This window comes from Pogoniulus pusillus, chromosome 1 (genome assembly GCF_015220805.1).
Source record: "Pogoniulus pusillus isolate bPogPus1 chromosome 1, bPogPus1.pri, whole genome shotgun sequence".
NCBI classification, from domain to species: domain Eukaryota; kingdom Metazoa; phylum Chordata; class Aves; order Piciformes; family Lybiidae; genus Pogoniulus; species Pogoniulus pusillus.
In genome coordinates, this window is record NC_087264.1 from 25,752,148 (window position 1) to 25,775,529 (window position 23,382).

The window sequence follows — 23,382 nt, forward strand, 5'->3', positions numbered from 1 at the left end:
TTTGCTGTTCATCTAGAGCGTATAGATAGTAACACTGAAGCAATTTTTCATGAGTGAACAGAAGTCTTGAAACAGAAGCCAAATACCTAGTGAATATTAACAGGCAGGCAAGAAGCATTTCAGTTTAGCTTCCACTGACATTTGTACAACAGCCTCTTTTTTGCTAACTTTAAAGGCTGCAAAGCTTGGATTTATCCTGTCTCCTGCAATCTCTAGTAACACTGAGCTGACTCTCATTGTCTTTTTCCAACCATAGAAAAATAACTCAATGCTATTTGGCATTGCAGGGAAAAGGATGGGATTGAGTTGACCCGGGAAGAAACATTCAAATACCGATTCAAGAAAGATGGAAAAAAGCAGTATCTGATTATTAATGAGTCAACCAAGGAGGACAGTGGACACTACACTGTGAAGACCAACGGGGGGGTGTCGGTCGCTGAACTAATTGTACAAGGTAGGCACAGGTAGTAGTACAGGACCAAAGAAGCTGAAAAACAAAAACAGGCTGAGGATAACCTTCTCCAGGATAGTGCATATGGATAGCATAATTCTTACATCATGGAAAAGGAAGACCTAATAAGGGGCATAGGGCTGGATAATAAAGGCCTCAATGAGAACTTGCACCTTGTGTGCCGGATGTAACAAACACCCTAATTAGCTATGGGTCCCGTTAAAGTCCTGCATGATATTTATTACCCTTCATATTGTACCCTTCCGCAAACAGCTAGCTCAACCCTAGCCTCTTCTACTCAGTAAACCCACACCATTTATTTTGCAGAGCTATTCTGACTTGCTGATGTGTGTATCAATTATTCTTACAATATCAGAGAAAAAGCTGGAAGTTTACCAGAGCATTGCAGACCTGACAGTGAAGGCACGTGACCAGGCAGTCTTCAAATGTGAAGTTTCGGATGAAAATGTGAAAGGAATTTGGTTGAAAAATGGAAAGGAGTTGGTCCCAGATGAAAGGATAAAGATCTCTCATATTGGCAGGTTAGTCCTGTTTTACAAAGCAGTACGGGCTTTGGTATTTCATTGCAATCCTCAGGAACTATCATCTCCATCTCAGGGGACAGGAATATAAAGGAAGACTTTGTCCTGACTCCAACTAAAAGAGGAAAGGTAAAAACAATCTCATACACATTTAATATATTTTGCATATGTCATCAGAATGTCATCAGAATACACTTTCGGTTTTCATTAGGAGTTCATAATTTCCTGTATTTGAATAGTCTAGAAATGATAGCTTTAAAATTAGCAGTAGGGTTTAAAGAGTTTAAGATATCACTCAGTGTACAAGCCCCTTCAGAACAATTAGGGTTTATATTAACACATACAGTTGCATAATTCTATGTTCAAGTTTCTTAGCACTTGAACTACTATTGTAAATGACGACCAAGAAGATTCAGAAGACACATAAGCATTACGTGTTAGGTAAAGTGTTCCTTAGTACTCCCTTTCTGTATTGTTTTGAACTTAGTCATACAGAGATGGAGCATCAGTTTTTAGCTTGGTATTCCAGAATGTATTGTAGTAACCTGATCAAATTAAACCAATCAGCAGTGTTACACCTACCCTTGTAAAGAAACTGCTTCCTCTATTCAGACTAGACAAGAAAAATCCATTCATAGAGAACCTGCTGATATGGATTTGATTGACTACTGAAAACAGAGCAGTCTACAGCTCAGGTGGTGGCTGATTTGATGTTAGGGCAACTATTAATGTCTGTTAATAGCCTGTAGCCTGCACCTTGTCTCTTGAGATAGCCCTCTTTCTTCTGGAGAGGTAAGGGAGTGGAATATATTTGTTCACATTTCCAGAATCCATAAGCTAACTATTGAGGATGTAACACCAGACGACGAAGCTGATTATTCCTTCATCCCTCAGGGATTTGCTTACAACCTTTCTGCCAAGCTTCAGTTTTTGGGTAAGTTATCTTAGAATCTGCAATGAGAATTCCAGAGGGATAAAATAATAGCATTAATCATGGTAATAGCAGAAGAGAGTATGCAGAATCTTTCCTGATATCTAAATATAGAGACATTGCTTTTTCCCTGTTTGTTATTGTTATAACATTGTTTAAAAGAGCCTGTTTTCCCATTTATTGTGTTAATCCATTCACATATATGCCTTATGAGGTTTTAATGAAGAATAGTTTTAAAATTACTTTGTAGGTGCAGATGCTCTATAAATTGTAGGTTTTGATCTATTTCTCCTATCTGCTCCCCTCCTTTTCTTTCTTTTTCTTCAGAGGTCAAGATCGATTTTGTACCAAGAGAAGGTAAGAACAGCAGTCATTATTTATATGTAAGTAAACTTCTTTTCAATACCAAAGGAGGCAGTGTTTTTTCATTTTAAACTTAATGCATGAATATTCACCTTTTTTCCCCCTCCATACAGAACACTGAAGTTATATTTAAAACTTATTTTCTCTGTCTTCTTTACAGAACCTCCCAAAATCCACCTTGACTGTCTAGGACAGTCCCCTGACACTATCATTGTGGTGGCTGGGAACAAACTGAGACTGGATGTTCCCATATCAGGAGATCCAACACCCACTGTCATCTGGCAGAAAGTAAATAAGGTAATGTGCGACCAGGCACAATGTCTGAGGCAAGGGAGTGACAACTGGAAATATACTTTCTTACTCAAATCTCACTTAGATCAAAAATTCTTAGGTACAAGTATTTTCATTTTATTTCTAGGGGTTTCAGATCTCTGGTTGAGATTTAGCTGGTTTTGTGAGAGTCATCTTGAACTGTTCTTCATCTAGAATATTGCATAATATTCTACAGCATCATTGCATTTCCCAGAGGCATAGATATAGACAAAACAATATTGACAATTCTATTAATTTCCCCAGTCTCATTTCTTCATGATTCTGGTGCATTCTTTGTTCATGTTAACATATTTAAAAGCACTTACAACTTTTTTTCTGCAATGCAGAATTAGTTTGGAAACAAACAAAAACCCCATTTGTCTGTCTTTGGGGAACCAAGAGAAATTGACTCTGTCATACACAAGTTCCTCTTATAAAATGATGATTGACAACCCCTGCAAGAGTGTTATTTTTAAAGCATGAAGTCTTAGCTTATGAGTAGAAGCCCATTTGGATAATGTGTAACATGTACTTGGCGATTAAATCGTAAACCAATGGTAGCACAACTTCATTAAATGTTGTTTGGTGTGCTTACAGACCTGACTGTATTTCTGAGTGTTAGAACATGTACATTGGCTTGAAATCCCACTGGCACAGAAAGAAATAATCTTTATTTTTGTAGCTACACAAGATGAGCAAGTAGTACCACAGAACACAGATTCACAACCACTTACAACTCTCCTGGAGAATTGCCACACATCTCTCTTTTTTTAGGCTGTAAATCTGGTTTTGCTCACTTACCTTTCCCTTAACTGGCTGCAATCTGATACATCTGTTTCCGTTTCTGGTTTTTACTTCTGTAACAGCTGATTTACTTCCTAGGTCCACTTGTGCCCTCACTTTGCACTTCTCTTTCCTCACACCTCCATATTCAGCCCCCTTAATAAACCTATGGATCCTTCTCCTCTAGCTTGCAAAAGCAACTTTACAGCTGTGCTCAGAAAGACTGAGATGATTTTCTGTGTTTTCGTTTGCTTATCTAGAAGAATGACCTTGTTCGGAGCAATGACGATTCCATCGCTCCCTCGGAAAACAGCACTGATTTAAATACTGATAGTAAGGTAAGTTCCATATTACTTGTGCAGACACACAGATGTGCTTAGTGTGTTCCACATAAAAGCTCATATTCAAAAGTAGCTATTAAAACTGGTGAAACAAATCAGGCCCGAAATCCTGCCCCACAACAGTAATTATCAAGCACTTTGAATAGGCCCAAGAGATGAGTGAATAGTTTTGGAGTAAGATGCTGATTAAGGAGATGTCTTTCCAATCATTGTCACAGGATGGTTGTATCGCCAGGAATCAAAGCTGTTTTCAAATGAAAACTTTTCAAACTGTATTTGTGAATGCTTAAATGCTTATCCCTTTTTTTTCCCCCTCTAAAGCTTCAATAATAACTGTAGGTAAAAAACCAGGACAAAAATCTTAAAGGACACAGGGAAAGATGATAGTGGGTCAAGAGGGTGGACTGTGCATGTATGAAACAGTGAAAGGGGATTCATTTTTCCACAGGTTTCCTTTTTGTCATAAATAAAAAATACTGTACATGTGTTATGCAACAATAAACTTTTCTCAAGGCTAGGTTTCTGCTCTGTTAACCATTCACTACTCAGCACATATACTTTCTAATGGTTCCTGTTCTAAGTCCAGAGGGTCACAGGCACATCAGGGAATGTTACAGACAAACAGCAAAGTTGTGGTCATTACATTGAGATACTAGCTTGGAGAAGAGTAGAGGTCACACTAGTGCTGGTAACAGTTACAAGAAGCATGGGACATTTTTTTAGAGGGTATCATTTAAATGTTAAATGACATGTTGATCAGGAATGCTTGCCCCACCATCTGAATTTGCAAACCTACTTGAACTTCATGGTGTTCAACTGTTATGCATAAACATTTCACATTGGTATTGGTAGCTATCCCAAGTAGGAATGTGTAACCTCTTTGAAACTTAACCAGATGTGTGTAACTAGCATTGAATTGTAACAAACTACAGACTTTCAGAACTGATTTCCCCAAATGTTGAGTCACTTAGTATGTATTTTCTCTCTTCCACATAAAAGTAGAACTTGAAAAAACTTCATAGCTTTTCAATAATTTTTATAATATTGAATACTTTTAAGATTTTCACCATCTTACATACAGGCTGCCCCTGGCACAACTTACAATTACTTTAAGTGTTGCTTTCACTGCCCACAGCTTCTGTTTGAATCTGAAGGCAGAGTTCGCGTGGAGATGCACGAAGACCACTGTGTCTTCATCATTGAAGGAGCAGAAAAGGAGGATGAGGGAGTATACAGAGTTACAGTTAAGAATCCTGTGGGAGAAGATAAGGCTGATATCACAGTCAAAGTTATTGGTAAGTGGAGGAAGGAAACAACCAGAGCATGAATGTAAACTGACATCACTGAAACTCACCCTTCTCCAAAACAGAGGCAAGTTCTGACTTTGGGTTTAGAAAAACAGAGAATTATGATAAGACAGGAATACTATCAGTCACAAAAACTGGCAGATACATTTTTTCACAAGTAGCTACCTCCCTTGTGAAAAAGCAAGAGAGGAACTACCAGTGGAAATCCACTTATTTTCTTTTTATGCATTTACAGTTTCAGGTGATTCTATCATATAGAAGGCATTCCATTCTGAAGTATACGATTCATGCTTGTCTGAGATAAGAAAAACTTACTGGCACTTTGTTGTGGTCTATATTTTAAGCAAATTCTCTAAGCAGTAAATGTCTAATGAAATAAAGAGACATCGTATATCTGTTGTAAGACAAATAGTTTGCCACTGAGAATCGCAGAAGAGCTGGGGGAGTATGATTTTGACTCAGCAATTGTTTTAGAATTTTTCATAATGTTTAACTTGTTTATACTCTGCCACACATGACAAAACGTCAGGGTGTAAGCAAACTTTGAAATTATTCAAGAAAATAGCATTAAAACTTAGAATTCATAGAAGTCACTGCTAAAGTGAAGACTAAATCTCTTTTCATCTTTTATAAATCCTAAATCAGGATATTTTCTATGAATATCACAGAGATAAAACAATCCCCAAAACAACAACAAAAAAATCTAACCAAAAACCAAACAACTGACACTTGCAACTATGATCTTCTATAGAAAGTTTAGTCTACAGAAAACAGGATGCCCTGGAGCAAGCCTCCTTTTTCAGAACAGAACTACTTTGTAACCTTACATTTCTGCAAAATTCCATTACTTCTGGAAAGAACAAAAGAGCTGAATAGTTGGTGATATTTAAAGAAAAACTAACCTAACACAGAAGCATCCAAGAACAGAATTCACTTTAGAGTAAGATAATGCAGACTTGATTGCACCTACTGTTGCTACCTGACAAAGCTATATCAATACAATAGAGAAAAAAATATTAAGAGAAAATATTTCATAGACTTATGGAGAGAAAAAAAAGAAACAGTAAGAACTCTTATTCATTCTCACACTTTCTTCAGATGTTCCTGACCCTCCAGAAGCTCCCAAGATCAGCAACATTGGAGAAGATTACTGTACTGTGCAGTGGCAACCCCCTAAATATGACGGTGGCCAACCAGTGCTTGGTAAGAAGTGCTAAAATAAAAAGTCTCCAACAGTCTTGCCTATATTTTTTTGCTGCTTTATTATGACACAGAAGGATTTTCTATGTCTATTCACTCTAGGAAGGCTGACCCTTAGAAACTAATACACCGAACCTTAAGGCTGGAATAGATTCTGACCCTTCAATTTTAAAGAGAGAGTGCCCCCTACCCGTGATATTTGAATGGGAAAATACTTCAGCAACTAGTTACCAAAGCTCAGCAAGGTACTAAAGTAGTTAAACATTCTAAAATTTTAGGTTACTATACAAGCCTTTAGACTTAACTCAGGAATCCCAAAAGAGATCTGTGGCCACCTAAGTCATCAACTCTAGCTGTTTGCAATCTTGAGCACTCAAGCAATACACGTTTCCTTTAGGAAACTGCTTCATAATTATGTATCATACAACCCCACACCATAGGTCACATAAGACTTTTCCATTGACTTAGCGACCTTAACTTCTGTACTAAAAACTAGAGGTCAAAGTCATCATGCAATATAGAGAATGAGCTGAAGCAATCAAGAATATCACCAATGCCATTTAAAGTTCCTTTGCATTCTGATCTGCCTTCATATTGCTACAGCCAACATTGTGTGCAGTCTGATACAGTCTTTACTAGCTATATCCAGCAGATAGACAGATATCCAACACCATCTTTACTGTTATGCAAACCTTTCATGAGTTACTGTACTTTTGTATTACTAAAGCAGTATCTTTATCTATCATATGCTCTATGCATATGCAGAAATAACCTGCTTTACCAAATGTCACCAATACTGCCAGTATATTTTTACCTCCTTTTTACTTTTTTTTCCTTCTAAGTTGCACATTGCCATTTAAACTAGTATATCCCTGTTATGCATACATCTAAATACTCTAACATGAGCGTGTATAGCATGCAAAATGTGCCTAAAGCATCGTACCAGACATAGACATCTCATTCTAAATATTTTCTACACTGAAAGGTATCATTACTCAGGTGTCAATGGCAGAAGGGAAGTCATACAAAAGGAAACTGGAGGAAAATACCAAAGATATGCAGTAATGCTGAATCACATTTGGCTTTTGTGCTGCTGAGGCAGGGAAGACAATTTTCTTTCTGTACCTGGGATGATAATTTGCAGATCTTTCACATTGTAAGAGCTGTCTTTTCCAGGCTACATTTTAGAGAGAAAGAAGAAGAAGAGCTATCGATGGATGAGACTGAACTTTGACCTTTTAAAAGAACTAACCTATGAAGCCAAGCGAATGATTGAAGGAGTAATTTATGAGATGCGGGTTTATGCTGTGAATTCTATTGGCATGTCCCGACCAAGCCCTGCCTCACAACCCTTCATGCCAATTGGTGAGTTTTAACACATGATGTTATTTCTAGAATAAACCCCAGACTGGACAATTTTCACCTCTTCATCTGCCCTTACCATTAAAAAAACCCATGTGTGTAAAGAAGGTGTTAATAACTGTCTCTATGTTCTATATTTAATCAGCCTTTTCTACTGTAATCTTCCTCTTCTCTATCTCTCATTTTCCTTTTTGAGAAGCACAGAGGTTCCAGTTTCATGAAATTCCTGCTGAATTTTTAGTTGGTATAATTAGAAGTGTGAGAGTCAAGCTGGATCTGGAAAGGAGAACTAATTGACAGAAATTTCTCTGTCGCTCTCAGCTTCTCCCATTCCCTTATGGGTGCAAATATCAGAGTAATGCACCCAGTACTCCCTTAATCCTAGCCTGCTCCACAGCTAAAAGGATATCTGATTAAGATAATATTTGAGGAATGATTTTCTATAAATAATCCTTCCCAACACATCAGTCCGGTATCTTCTGCGGTCTATGAGCAAGGAGCAAACTAAAGGAGTGCTCAGGAAGTCTGCCTCTGAAGAGCTTTGGAAAGAAGACCCACAAAAATACAAATAGCTGAGATTAAAATGACTAGAGTTGCTAAATCTACAACTATCAGTGAAGGGGGACAGCCTTCTGAAGGAGATAATATAAAAGCAGGTGATGCAGTGAAGGGATCAGAAGGAAAGCATCAACTGCAAGAAGGGTCTCCTGATTCTGGATTTCAAACACACAACGGCTGGTCTGCAACAAAAGAAGGCAAACGAAAACCATCACGTGGAGCTACTGAAATAAAAGGTCCAAAGTTTTCATGGGCTAGGCAGAGCTTTACTTGATTAAGGATAAAGTTCACACTTAATACTTCAGAGAGGAAGTTTGGGGTTTTGATCATGTTCTGTGTGATTGTGTATGGTCCCTGCTACCTGTGCCTCCTCTCTTCACAGTTCTTGCTGCTATTTGAATCCAAATTATTTTGACACAGATAATAAAGGAAAATGAGAGATATATTTTTTAAAAATATATTTTGGGAAATAAGATCAATCAGTTGCACAATTTATAAACCTGCATTTAACTTACTTTAAATACTTCTAATATAAAATGTGTTATGTATAGTCAAAAAATACACCAAACATACATCTCTTTAACATGATTGCTTCTATGCCACATATTTTCTGTCCCATCACAGTAAATGTTATTTTGCAAAAAAATATCTCTTTGCTTTTTGGAATATTTCACAGTAGCATTTGTGTCAGCTTCTCCAGTAAGGGGTTTTATTTATTGCTTTTTAATTAGTAGAAAATGGTAATGCTTAAGAGGACTGAATTTAGCTAGTAGGCTTTCTGAACAGTGGATTTAAGAAGTGCCACAATACTTCTGTTTGGAAAACAAATAAGAAAAAAAGCTTTAACTGAAGTGAAAACTTTTGAGCCACAATATATTTTTCTCTGGTATGTCTCTATTACAAATGTGCAAATTTGAACTAATGTTTCTGTAAACATTTCGTCATAACGTTTGGTCATTGTCTCCACTGTTAAAGGAAAATGAGTGAAGTCAAAGTTAGCCACTGATGAATTTGGTCCTCTATGTGAATTCTGTCTGATTACAGTGAAAGTGTAAGTACACCATAAAAAATGTATGCATTTTCACTTCTAAACTTCTCTGCAAACTTCTCCTGACAATTTTACTTCCTTCAGTTCATGTTTTATCATTGGCTTTCCTATGTGAATAGGAACTACTATCTTAACCTCTCGTTCCCCTCCTATTACAGGAATCTTATGCTGCATTTTCTATTAAAAGAACTGTTAGGTGTTATGTTTTACAACTGAGCTTCAGCTAAATTTATATTATTAAGACAGGTAGTGGTATATCATTCAGATGCTAACCCCTCATCCTGTGGCCTTTGAATTCTCAGTTAGATTGCTGTTTCTCAGAATTTATTTCTACCTGTTTCCTTATAGCTCCTCCAAGTGAACCAACCCACTTCACAGTGGAAGATGTTTCTGACACCACTGTTGCCTTGAAGTGGAGACCCCCTGAGAGAATTGGAGCCGGGGGATTAGATGGTTACATTGTGGAGTACTGCAAAGATGGATGTAAGTAAGCACAAATACTAGCCAGCAGCAACTGACCGTTATTAAAATACTAGAATTACAACTGCATCAATGCAATATAGCAATAAATTAACCATATCCAGTATCTTTAAATTTGAACTCTAACATCCTTGCCTACCATCACCAGAATTAACGTGACATGCATGTAAAACCATGGCAGTCACACCAACTATGACATCGTCTTCACAGTCATCTTAAATTTTAATACAGACAAGCACAACAGAAATACTGGTGCTGTTCTGTAGTCACTACTATACTTTTGTATAATGCAAAAATTACATATACCTTAAAGCAGTATAATGAAAGAACATCAGTCAAAATTTCAAGTTAACTGTTACCTTATCTCATTTAATACATGTAGTCTGATAGCAGAGGATAATTTTACCATACCTACACATAATCAGAGTCTTTTTATTTTTTTAATGACACAGCTCAATTGCCATATAACTTAAACTAAGATTTATACAGAGTATAATTTGTCCTTAATGAAAGATCATCTTGGAATTACCAGAATCACTAAGTCATCAGCACAGAAGGATGATTTTGGCAGTTGTATTTGTGCATCATTAAAGCAAATAAGGGAGCCCCAAGAATTCTGTTCTACAGTGTCAACTGAAATGTTAATAATAAATTACAAGTTATCTGCTCTACTATTAGTTTTGGCATATGTGGCTCTCACTGATCTGTCTGGACACTGACAGGAGGTGTACTAAGAAAAAAAAACAAAACAACAAACAAAATAAAGCTTCATTTTCTTGCTAAACAAACTTAAAAATTCATTCCTCTCCCTGCTCTTGCTCATGAAAATAAATGTAGAGAAGTCTCTAAGGTCTGTGAGACAGAATGTTAAAGGAATTAACTGAAGGTGATTTTCCTACCCTTCAGCTATTTTGAGTAACAAAATGTATATACATTTCTTAATTCTATGTGTAAACACATCCTGATCCAGAGTTCTTTTTCCATCTTAGTTCATTCCATTTTGTGCAGTATGGCATACTAAATTCATTTTACGCTACCACAAATATGCTTTCAATTGTACTCAAGGCATCAAGTTTGGAAAAAATGCTATTATTGGAGTATGCAAATCTTCTCCTTGCAGCTACAGAATGGATTCCAGCTCTTCCTGGCCTAACTGAGCGCACCTCTGCCCTGATTAAAGACCTGGTCACAGGGGACAAACTTCATTTCCGTATAAAGGCTATAAACTTGGCTGGTGAGAGTGGAGCAGCAATAACCAAAGAGCCTGTTACTATTCAAGAGATTCTGCGTGAGTATCTATAGAGAGTAAATATTATCAGCTATGTTCTCTGGTCAAAATTCTGCCATCTTCTGCGAATAACACCCAAACAACTCTTTCACTTTGACTATGTGCCCAGTATCTTCTGATTCTGAGAACATTACTATAATGTCCAGGTCTTATGTTTCTAAAGCATAGCTCTCTAAACAAAATCTTACCTCTTGCTTTCAAAATGAGGACACTTCATCTCTTGTAATGGCAATGTCGTCATTTAACAGCATGCAAAGCAACCACCTTGGCTATGGCAGGAGATCTATTAAAATAAAAGCCATTATCTGTACTTGATTGTCCTAGGTTATTAATTAACACCCTGTGTATCATCCAATAGCAGCAGATTATAACTCATTTGACTGGTGTCCAAAAGATATCAGGAGCTGCTAACAGTGGATTCCTCAACCTTGAATCACATGAAGTGTCTGCCAGAGTCTCACTAACAGTAAAATGACTCACTGTAAAGGACACCAAGTTGTAATGCACCTTAAAACTAAATGGACATGAAGACATACTCCAACTTTTGTTAAGAAATTCTTTCTGTAAATGACTAGGAAAAGAATAAGGAACACATGAAGACCATAGAAAGCTTTCCTGTGAGATAGAGGAAAGCAAGGGCTAGACAGAAAAAACATGCATCCTCTTTTTGTTAGTGAAAAATAAGCTGCTACAATGAAAATCCACTCCTTCCACCTTAGAAAAAAAAAGAAACTGAATGTCTGTAAAAGGTAAAGGAAACAGGTAGATTGCTTCACTTCTTGAGTAACTTCATAAATATCTGCAAATGGCAATATACATGGAGGTGCACAGCAATAAATTAACCATAGTCTATAGTCACTTTTTTATCAATACATCTTTTATCCCATCCCTTCTACTGAACCAATACTTTTCCGAAGAAACAAACTGCACTTTGAGGGCTCACATACAAGGGAAGTTACCCAAATCTGACATTTCATATGAGACATATGTGTTCAAAAAAAAAACCAAACTGGATGAGGCACTCAGCGCCATAGTCTAGTTGATTCTATGATTCTATGACAGTTTCACAAATCCTGCTGTCGTTGAAACCTGCTCAGTTGTAAATAGGTAACAGACATTTGCTGTTAAATTCGTATCCAGTAGTCAAATACATTTGAACGTACTTGGAGAGTTAACTGATCCCTAATCATACAAACACTGCTCACGCAATTTTCTTACACTTACAAATATCCAAGCCTCTTCTCTGTGTTTTGTCTTCCTTGTGCTAGAAATTATATTTAAATTAGCAACAGCTTTGTATTTAATGCTTAACTGCAGAGCGTCCCAAAATCTGGTTGCCACGCCAACTCAGGCAGACTCTGGTGAAGAAAGTGGGTGAGACAATCAATATCGTGATCCCTTTTCAGGTATGGATGGGTTTCTATTTTGTCATGGTTATTATTACTTACCTAAACTACTTTCCCTTAGGCAAGTTCCCATTGCTTTACTACTTAAGCAGTAATACATGATAGATAGCTAATGTGAAAACAACCCAAAACAGCCCTTCAGACTTTCAAGAAAAGAGGAAAAAAAAATGAAATAAAATCAATCTTCATTCACTCAAAATTTTTTTTAACAGTCACAAGTTCTTCCACAGTTTTCTTCCTTGGGGGAAGAAGACAGTGCTGAAAGGAAGTGCAAGCCTTGCTTATTGACTATAGGATGCATCTTAGAGAGGGCACACAAAAGCATTAAGAATTCACCCAATTACTCTTTATGAGCCAAGGAACATGATGTTACTAGGCAATTTCTTTGCCAAAAGCATGTATGTTCATTTCTGAAAGGCTGACTACAAAAAAATATAGATACAGTATGTAAAGAGAATATTTTTACTGCTTTGTTGTCCAAGTTGAAGAAAATTTACACAAAATTGACAAGCCATTGCACAAGCAGAGGAATTGGTGAAGTTTGGCATTTTATAGTTTTGTGTTTTATGTCTCCTTTTATCACCATCTCCACAGTGTAATAACACACCTGTTTTGCTTAGAGCAGCCCTGTTGCAATGTCCCCAGAGATTTGCCAGTTCTTTGCTCTGCTCCTCTAGGCAGTTCTAGCTGGCATGTCCTTAGTTCCCTGAGACAATACATGTAGGAACTGATGCAGAGCTTCACTTATCCTGCCTGAACATTCAGCTGTTGCCAGGCAAAACATAAAGATCAAGTTTTCCTCCGTGGGGAACACTAATTGAGGTCTCAGTATTTCACCCTGTTGTTAGTTCTCACAAAACTGCACTAAACTAATCTTGTGGATTTCTGGTGCATTGTCAAATTTAGCTGAAATGATCCAACTGATTCAGAACTTACTTTGGTAGCTGACTGACAGGCAATTCATGTGTTGGTGTAAATTCTTTGGTCTGCTTTGAATGAATTGTGTGATAGTGCAATTCTTAAAACTACAAAAGCTATTTAAAATATGTCAAACTGAGGATCTTAAAAAAAAAAAAAAACAAACCCAAAGCAAAAAGAACATTTCACTTTATGAAAGTTTACATCACTGACTATTTCTGTTGGAGAAAAGGACTCCAAATAGCTATGACTGCATCTCCAAATTTTAAAAAAGATGGAGGAGAAAATAAATGAATATTTGGGTTACTGTGAACATTCAGCCAGGGAACATAAGCAGTCAGAATACTAACTTAAGTGTAAGTCAGCATCCTCTAGTGCTTATAGTCTCTGTGCAACCCTGCCAGTGACCTCTGTGGTTACTGCATGGCATTTACTGCTAAATTTCTATTAAGTACCTTGTGAAGGTATCCTGGGCTAAATGCTATTTGTAAACCTATTAAAAATCTTCACATTAAAATGTACAGGAAAGGGCAAACACAGTATTATTACTGACTCTTTTTCTGTTAAGTGCATTAAGCAGGTAGGATGTTCTACTGAAAGGAAGGTAATCAACACATTCTTGTTTCAAAATTAGCTCTTTGGGCACACGACTGAAGGGACATTATGTGTTGTGAGGGGAGAAAATTCTCAATATTACTGAGCAGCCTTCTTGCCCATCATATGTATGTGAATATAAAGATCTAAAAGCATTTAAATTCATTCTTCCCTGTCAGCAAATGCTGTGAAATTTCTCTGGTGTGCTGTGTACCCACTCTGTCACTCACTGTTCTCTCTCGGATTACCTATCACACATTGCAGAAATCCAATCCTCCTAGATATGTATTAGGAACATGCTTTCTGTCTGTTCGTGCTTTTCACAGTCTATAAATATAAGAGTATATGAAAACCAACACTCAGAACACTTGCAATCTTTCACTGACACTCATAGCACCTCAGGAAAAAAAAAGATGCTGTGAATGAGCAGATCTATCTGATCAAGCACACTGGAACAGTTAGTAAAGCTTGATTTATAGTCAAGGTATTTCTTACAACAAGGATAATGATAGGCATTCTCATGCCAAATTTTACCAAAGTATTTGGGGCTAGATGCTTGCTTCACCTCATTACTTATTCCATCAACATGTATTGAATCTTGTAGTCAGTCAGAAAACTCAGCTGCACATTTGTCTTGACAAATTAGAAATGTAAGTATTTTTCTATACTACTACACCTTTTTATTTTCATTCAGAAACCATACCCCTAGCCAAACTTTTTACTTGGAATTCTCATAAAACTTTAGAATCTACAGGTATGTGGAAAGTAAAATAGAGCCAGTTCTCAAGTTCATTAATATCCAGAAACAGAAATGTAAAAACAACAAATAAAAACGCCAAACCTGAAAAAGCCATACAAAACCACAACAAAACCACATCCTTTTACTTGTTCAAGAATTTCTACTCTACCTTCCAACTGAAAAAGGGAAGCCAAAGCTTCCTCTTATAGTTTTTTGTAAGAGTGCAATAAAATGAGACCAGGATGAAGGTATGCTAGAACTGCACAAGATAATCTTGTCTCTAATATTTCAGAGCTACAGGCCTGAGGTGCCTATATTCCTTAGCAGAAATCAGTAGGAATATCAGTTACCAGATGGGGAAAAGGGAAGGTCCAAATTCATTGCTTATTTAAGTTTTATTTTCAGCCATGTTCTACAATACATTATATCTGCTTATTTGTATGCCAGAGAAAAGAGCATCTACGAAAGAACAGCAATTTCTAAGTGTTTTAAAGGTCCTTTAAGTGTAATTTTGGACAGATTTTGGCCTGACACACAAAAGAAGATTTTTTTTTCTAATAGCACAGTGAAATAAAATGACACTGCACAGACTCTCTGAGAAAATACCACACAAACCTGAAACAAGGGCGCAATGAAACACAAAGATTTTATTCTGCCTATGTTTTAAAGAACCTAAACCAAGAATATGAGTACTGTAATCTCTCTCTGTAGCCTAAGGAGAAAGTCTGCAGTCCTGCAAAGTACGTTCCAGACACCCAGTGAACTGAGAAGCATTCTAGGGTTGCTTTCTCTGCTGTTTAGTAGAGGAGGAGAGCAATGTATGTCCAAATTTCAGTGCCACGGCAGTTCCACGGCAACATAAGTAGAGCCAACTGCTGGCTTGGATGGTCCACCTTTTCCTCCCCACCCATTTGAGTTCCTCATGGCATTGACCTAGCCATGTGCTGCACTGCTTCACCATGTTAATCTGGCAGAAGCTTAGGAAAAAACCCAGCAAGTTATTTTCTGCTAAACTGACTGCAAGTACAGATAATATGATATGACCCTGTTTGTTTTCTTGGAATTCTTAGTTTGGAGCTGCACTGTGGAAGTAGTATTCAAACAGCTTTTAAAGAATAGATATTCCCTAACAGGCTTCCTGGAAATGGCTGAGTGACAGTGACATAAATCACAGGCACCTTACTGATTCCACAACGTCATTTTCCATGGGCGTAGTGACATTGACTACTCAGGCTGACAGACATCAAAACAATTTTTGTAAGGCAGAAATAATTAAGTTTCACATCAAAAGGCTTCCAGATTATAACAGTTTTCAAAAAACATCTTCAAAATGTCTGAGGATAGACAAACAAAAGTTTTAAGAAAAGGAGAGGGAGAGGAAAAAAAAGCTAGTAAATGCCTAATATCTGTTAAAGACTTCTGGTACTTACCAATAATCAGAGCCAGAGAGGTCAACTGTCAGTTTCATAGATGCCTGGGAAAGAGTACCAGACCAGGAAAAGTATGGTTTTGTCTGGATTTGTTCTCGACATAATTTCAGTATTTCAATCCCTGCTTTGACTATAACTAAGTGGTATCCTCAGGGCACAGTTCCACTAAACCACACAGATGGGAGCAAATATTTGTCTGCAGGAAAAATGAAATTGGAAACTGGGTAGCTTACTATCTCAGCTCTGCATATTAAATTAGGCTTTCTAGGCTTATAACCCACTTAAAAACAGGGAGGGAAAAAAAAATCTGTAATAGCCTACAAAAATAAAATAACATTCCTCTTTTTCTCTTCAGGGTAAACCAAGACCCAAAATCATTTGGACAAAAGATGGCCAAACTCTAGACTCCAAAGATGTGGGAATTCGGAACAGCAATACAGACACAATCCTCTTCATCAGAAAGACAGAGCGTCATCACTCAGGAGCATATGAAGTCGCTCTTCAGATAGAAAGCATGACTGATAAAGTTGCAATAACGATACAAATTGTAGGTAAGAACCTGACAACATTAAGCATACCAGACAAAGCAAAATAGCAGCCATATGTGATAGTTTGAGGGTTACTGGGTCTCCCTTAACAAAACCATAGGGACACCATACCAAGGTGATCTAAAGATTCAACTACTTTAGAATCCCATCTCTGACAGCAGTTGATGGCAGATGACCATGACAACACTCCAACCAGGACTAGCATTCTTAGTGTATTTTCCCATCTTGAAGTGATGTGTCCTTTCAAAGGAAGTGGGATAATCTGTGTGTCCCATAGCTTCTAAGGGATCTTTTCTTGCATGATTTTATCCAGCTAGTTTTTTAATCCAAGTCTAGTTTCATAATCCAGATACTTTTTTTGTAATGAATTTCAGTTTAAGTGCATGCACAACTGCCTATTTGGTTTGTTTTGAGTCTCTCTCCTCAGGATCTAATTTGATATCCCCACAGCTTTATATCAGTAAAAAAAAACCATGAATAATCATTTATCTGCTTTTTCTGTGCCATTCATAATTTTACAGCCTTCAGTTATACTCTTTATCTTTTACAGCCTTCAGTTATACTCTTTAAGTTTTACACTTTTAGTTTATTTTTTTAAAGGTGTCATTTCATATCTTTGATCATCTTTATTACCCTTTTTTTCTACCACTTTGTGAGTGGGAAAAAGCATTTGAGAGTTCTGGTGGTTTTGAGACTAGCCATTTTGTCCTCAGGGAAGGAAATAAGAATCCTGTAATGGATATACTTTTATGGGTTTGTTCAGCAGATAAAGACAGTGATGATAAAACCATTGCACTTATATACCTCTGCTGTTACAAGAATGAGAAATTACAAGAAGATACAGTACTGAGAAAATTTTTAGTTCGTATTTAACACTAATTCTGTTAAGAGTGTCTAGTTAGCTTGAGCCTTGGTGGACATTTATTCTCTATTCTACAATTTCTAGTCTCTTTCCCAGTGTCATCATAAAGGAATGCACTCCCCAAAATTATCCCAATCTATCCTTCACTTAATCCCAAGACCATCTACTCAGGCTTAATGTCCCCAACAGGCCCTGTATCTATAACAGCCTAACACATGAGAAGAGTAAGTAGCATCTTCAAGTCAAAACAGGAATATTACTTAATAAATCTAATTTAAATGTTACAGGATTTGAGTTAAAAAAATGGTATAAATATGAACAATCCTTAAAAGAAGGAAAAATAAAATTATTATAATTTTATATAGTGCTCTATCTACTTCCAGGTATCTGAAGATGATCATAGACTTCTGTGCCTCTTTGAGAGTTTGTTCTTTCTCTAGTATTACAAAGAATGCTACTCATGGGCAAGCTAATAAGTATTGAGGCAACAGTAAAAAAGAGCCAAGTATATTCCCAAATGGCCAGGCTTCCTTAGCTCAGAAATGGCACAGAGGTAACAAAGCAAGTAATAAAACCGTAGCGAAAGGATTAATCACACCCACCCAAAAAAACAGTAAATTCTTTCCCCGTTTTAAGAAAGAATTTTTTGGTTCCTGTGTTACTAATTCTAGCATGTTGTCTATTTCTCAGTAGGCTTCAGGCCTCTCAGAAGAGCATAAAGAGGGTATTTGGAAGTTTCCCAACTTTCTTGTTTACAGTTTCAACTTCACATAAATTCAGTGTATTGCTATGAAACAATTGCAGGTTACTAAGAAATTGGATGAATCAAAAGCTAAGGACTTGAGTGGGGGGTGGTGTTGTATCTCTTCTGCAGACAAGCCTGGACCTCCTCAGAATGTAAAGCTTGTAGATGTTTGGGGATTTAATGCAGCACTGGAGTGGACACCTCCACAAGATGACGGCAATGCACAAATCTCAGGCTACACAGTTCAGAAAGCTGACAAAAAGACAATGGTAAGAAACTGCACCAAGACAGTGGTTTGTGTGGAGTTTGAACTAGTACCTGTTCTGGATACATAGAGATTTGAGAAAAACAGCTGAATTCATTACTTTCAGTTGTGTGTCCAAGGTGTCCTGTGGCATATTGGAGGCAGTGAAACACTGAAGCATTGGAGACAGAGTCTAAAAAGACCCTAAAAGCTAAGTATAGAAATGTAGAATATGCCTGGCAGAAAATGCACAAAGAGACCTAGCCTGTCCCACAGTGACTCAGAAAATGGAATTATATTTTTCATAAATACAGGGAAAAACCAAAGCAGGGGGAAGAAGAGTTAGACTGAACTCAAATGCTGGGCATAGTAGGATATATACTGGGAGAGATATTTAGGCCAGTCAAACTGGAGAACATTTTTCTCACTGAAGTTCCCATCAAGTAATTGTGTTCTAAGGACACATCCTTTATCAGCTTCCCCAGATATGAATACAGCTAAAACGTGAAGAGTTGTGTTTTGGCTTTGTTTTCCTCAAAACACAAATATTTACACACCTATCACACCAGCCAGAAAATAAAATACATCAGGTGATCTTCAGGGGAAGCAACACAACATTAATTTTGCAGACTAGTGTTAAATACCTGCCTACCTGTCTTTTCCTTGTAGCATCCTTCTCTCCATACCAAAGCTAGCACCATGTCTGACTCCTCATAGCATCTTTCTAAACAGCACATGTGGTCTTGCTGCAGGAGTGGTACACTGTTTTTGATCACTATCGGCGCACAAACTGCGTAGTGTCAGACCTGATTATGGGAAATGAGTATTTTTTCCGAGTCTTCAGTGAAAATTTATGTGGATTGAGTGAAACTGCTGCAACCACCAAAAATCCTGCCTACATCCAAAAAACAGGTAACATATGATCACAAAAGCCACTAAGTACCAGTACACTGGTAAATGGAAAATACAGCATTACTAGATGCACTACTAGAGACATTTTCATTACTTAGTAACCAGCATTTATTTTAGCATCAAGAGCCCTTATCTGGGCAGATCTCCTGTACTAACACCAACATCTGTTCAAAAATATTCAAAAGTGTTTCATAAGATCATAGCCCCTTCCAACCCAAGACATTCTATCTATTTAGTCACAGGCTTCCTAAACTATATTAGGAAAATAATGCAACTGAGGGGCTATATTTACATTCTGGGGTTAAAAGATTAGGATTGCTGTGGTAAAAGCTTCCCCTGCAGACATATGGCTGTCTTATTTTTAACAAGCTAAAAACGTGATGGCCAGGATCTTTCTTTAAGTAAAGCATTAAGTAGGAGATGTGTTTCAGAGGGAATTGAAATAAATGCCATAGCTTTGAGGCTTCTCTAAATCACACGAGGAAATTAAATGACAAATAGATTGTAGGCAAGTCAACAGAACTGAAAACACAGTTCTTACTGTTTTCTTTCTTTGAATTGCAGGCACCACTTATAAGCCACCTAGTTACAAAGAACATGACTTCTCCGAGCCTCCAAAATTCACTCACCCATTAGTAAACCGGTCTGTGATTGCAGGATACAACACCACACTCAGCTGTGCTGTAAGAGGAATCCCCAAGGTATAAATTACATGAAGTGTCATTGATACTGTTGCAACAAGCCCAGACCCTGCCTTGGAATTCATGCCAGCTGGGTGTGACTGGAGTGTAACATGACTATGCTTAGAAAAACTGAAGGTCACTCAACTATCTCCCACCTCACTCATAACTGATGCTTAATCAGAACACAGAGTGCAAGTATTGGTGTGGTTGTGCACACCAGCACTGGAACAGTACAGTAAAGGAGACAGGAAAGGACAGTCGTGGCTATGGCTGTGCCATTGAAAATGTACCACATAGAGTTAAAATCTACTTGCTGAAGTAGTTAGACAACAACAAAGGTATCTTCTCAAAAAGTATATTTTGTTCCCTTCAGTCTTTCAAGAAAACAGCAGCTAATGCAACACACCTGCTCAATTAACCTAAATGACACACAGGAAACACCAGGTTGGGGTTTTTTGTTACCTGAATACATCCACATAACTTTTTTTGGGAATTTGAGTTTTTTTGCAAAATTAACTGGAATAAGACCTGCTGTCCTGTGTGAAGTTTTGAGGCCTTTAAAAAATAATTTCATCTCACAGGGATATTTTCTAAATATATTTTTTGGAGTCTCTTCAAAGAGTACAAAAAAGGCATACTTTTGAGTTAGGAACAAACAGTAAAAACTGTATCAGCAGGGAGCTAAATTTAGGTTTCTCAAAAAAGGGAAGTATGCTTTCTGTCTGTGGGGAAGGAATTTACCAAATTATGACGTAATCTTTTCATAAATTTAAACTGGTACAATCACAAAAAAAATGCCGTGTCCTTTTTCCTCCCCCTTGTGGCTGCTTATTTCCAGCTCCTCTCTTTTCTTTATGCCTGCACAAGAATCTGATAGCAAAACATGTAAGAAATGGCTCCAAGTTCAAATTAACCCCCAAAAAAACCCCAAAACAACAAACAAAAAAAAAACCCCACTCCAGTCTTGTTGCAATCATTTGGTGTAAGTCCTTGGATGAAGAAGCAGCTCTAGGCAAAACTCAAATATAAAAAGAGCTTACCCATGTAAATAGCTGCAGGGGAAAAAAGTTCATGGAAGAAATACTAGCAGCTGGAGGCAAAAATCTATTTTCCAATAGCTGCCTCAGCTTAGAATCATCATGAAATATTTTTGTTGATGATAGTCCATCTTTGTTAACCTGTTTGTGGCTCTGTGTCCACTTCATTCACTTTCCATGTTTTAGGAGAAACTTCATGTTTTATAGCTGTGAAACATAGTCACAGGATTTTGAACATGAGTATGCTAGCTCTTGCTTTCATACTAGCCTGAAGGATACAAATAACCCTCATCCTCCATCCTGATGCTCTTAAAGCAGCTTTTCCAGATACGCTTCTGCACCTGCATTGCAACAGGTCTTTTTTACAGAGTAGCTTCTGTTGCTATAGCATTCTGATTCCAAGTAACTAGAGATTATCAAGCATACCTCAGATGTGATCTGTATGGATGAGGCAGGAAAAAGTCCATCTGCTGTCTTTAAAGGAAATTAGCATGGCAACTGGGATGCACTGCAATGTGTATCACAGGTCAAAGATGCAAGATTCAGTTAATATGAATGCACTCCATAAAACAGTGCAGTAATTTTCTTAGGGGTGAAGAAACAGAAGATGTTAATCCTGGAAGTAAATCAGAGGAACTCAGAGACTGGTCTAAAGTCTGCTTCCTCACTACACCTACTAACAAACTTGAAGTAAACAAAAGCAGTTTGCTTTGTATCAGAGGATTTTCATTTTCAGAATTTAATTTCTAAAAGTTAGAGGCACATTTTCAGGTACTGGAAACAAAGCACAATAGCTGGGAATGACACAAAGCCAACCATTTTATTGCTCAGCTGAAGTCAACAGGAACTTTATTTTGAAATTCCTGAAATCACTAAAGGTTTGCAAAACTATTTGGAAAACCCTTTCAAAACCCAAACCCTGGCATTCCAAGTAGGCCACTCAGCATGTGTGGACCGTTACAACACTTCTGCTCTAATAATCTGTGCAGTTTAAGTCCCCTTCTGTAAGATGTTTGAAGCAGCCAAATAGATTTTAACAAGCACAATTAAATCGCTCCCAAAGGAATTAATTTGTAGCCAGTCTCCTTTCAAAAACTTTTTCTTTTAACTGTGATATTGACCCATGTTCCCTACATGCTACTTGGGAGTTAAAGAAAATATTAAACATTTGGATTATTTGTTTGTTGTATTTGTACTGAATGAGGAAAGGTTCCTTCAAAAACCATTAACACTGCTGCGTAACAGATGTAGCCCTCATAATGCATAAAACTTTGGCGATGAAATGAAAGCTGTAAGATCAGATCTATGTTCTTTCATTTGCTACCTTCTCTTTTAAAATTATCCTTCTGTGTTCTTCAGCCAAAGATATTCTGGTACAAAAACAAAATGGACCTCTCTGGGGATGCTAAATACCGCATGTTCAGTAAGCAGGGTGTCTTGACGCTGGAGATCCGGAAACCCACCCCATTTGACGGCGGCATTTACACCTGTAAAGCTGTTAATGAGTGTGGTGAAGCTGAAATAGAGTGCAGACTGGATGTCAGAGGTAATCAGAGGAATCTTTGGAATAAAGCTAATTCTGCCAAGAAAGAATAACAGCTTAAAGAAAAATAGATGCGTTATGGTTTCTTTTTATCTGAGCCTGAGTTCTGTGGTGCCACATGAAAAGTTTGTTAATTACACATACCATCAGAACTGCTAGTTTTCATTCTAAATTGTTAATGATAGGTAATACAGGTCTGAAGGTGGGCAGTTACTATGATTCTGACTTACTATTTCTAGAGAAGATCCATCAACAAAGACTGCTTTGTGGATAATTTTACAGTCATCTTGTGCCATAATCTGTAATGGAAAAATTGAAATGAAGTCATTACAAGTTAGACATGTGTGAAATGTAGTACAGATGGCATCTGTAGTACAGATGACAATGTTTTTCAAACACTGAGAACTGATTTTGTCAGAAAAGCCAGCGAAAAGAAAGGTCACATCTTTATAACACAGTGAGAAATGCCAACTAAGTATTTTTGCTAGAGCTGCTACTAATGTACCCCTTTGTCAACACAAACCAATTGAAGGGCTCATCAAAAGACAGAAAGCTGTGAGTGACGTGGATAACAGCCAGAGACGGAGATCCATTCTCACCATGGCAAACCTCTGGCATACCTCTGGCATTTCTGCACAGCACAGACCTTTATCTTTGACTCTGTGCCCAGTCAGGAATGTGCATGCAGCACACCTTGCTGTGCTGGGCACTGATGTCCCCAGTGGGGACTCGGCAGCAAGCTATGAAATGTCTGG

General features: G+C 37.4%; 1 protein-coding gene across 1 annotated transcript in view; it reads left to right on the forward strand.

Moving 5' to 3' along the window:
• Window positions 1-23,288, forward strand: part of MYBPC3 (myosin binding protein C3) — a 54,882-nt gene extending 31,594 nt beyond the window's left edge. Inside the window, exons 16-32 of the mRNA XM_064145689.1 lie at window positions 288-454; window positions 828-993; window positions 1,821-1,927; window positions 2,252-2,281; window positions 2,448-2,584; window positions 3,643-3,720; window positions 4,859-5,018; window positions 6,129-6,233; window positions 7,407-7,595; window positions 9,547-9,681; window positions 10,799-10,966; window positions 12,284-12,372; window positions 16,409-16,604; window positions 18,338-18,477; window positions 19,205-19,364; window positions 19,929-20,065; window positions 22,444-23,288. Of these exons, the coding sequence (XP_064001759.1) occupies window positions 288-454; window positions 828-993; window positions 1,821-1,927; window positions 2,252-2,281; window positions 2,448-2,584; window positions 3,643-3,720; window positions 4,859-5,018; window positions 6,129-6,233; window positions 7,407-7,595; window positions 9,547-9,681; window positions 10,799-10,966; window positions 12,284-12,372; window positions 16,409-16,604; window positions 18,338-18,477; window positions 19,205-19,364; window positions 19,929-20,065; window positions 22,444-22,680 (2,401 nt within the window). The 3' untranslated portion in view covers window positions 22,681-23,288. The remainder of the gene's footprint in view (window positions 1-287; window positions 455-827; window positions 994-1,820; window positions 1,928-2,251; window positions 2,282-2,447; window positions 2,585-3,642; window positions 3,721-4,858; window positions 5,019-6,128; window positions 6,234-7,406; window positions 7,596-9,546; window positions 9,682-10,798; window positions 10,967-12,283; window positions 12,373-16,408; window positions 16,605-18,337; window positions 18,478-19,204; window positions 19,365-19,928; window positions 20,066-22,443) is intronic.
• Window positions 23,289-23,382: the final 94 nt, after the last annotated feature.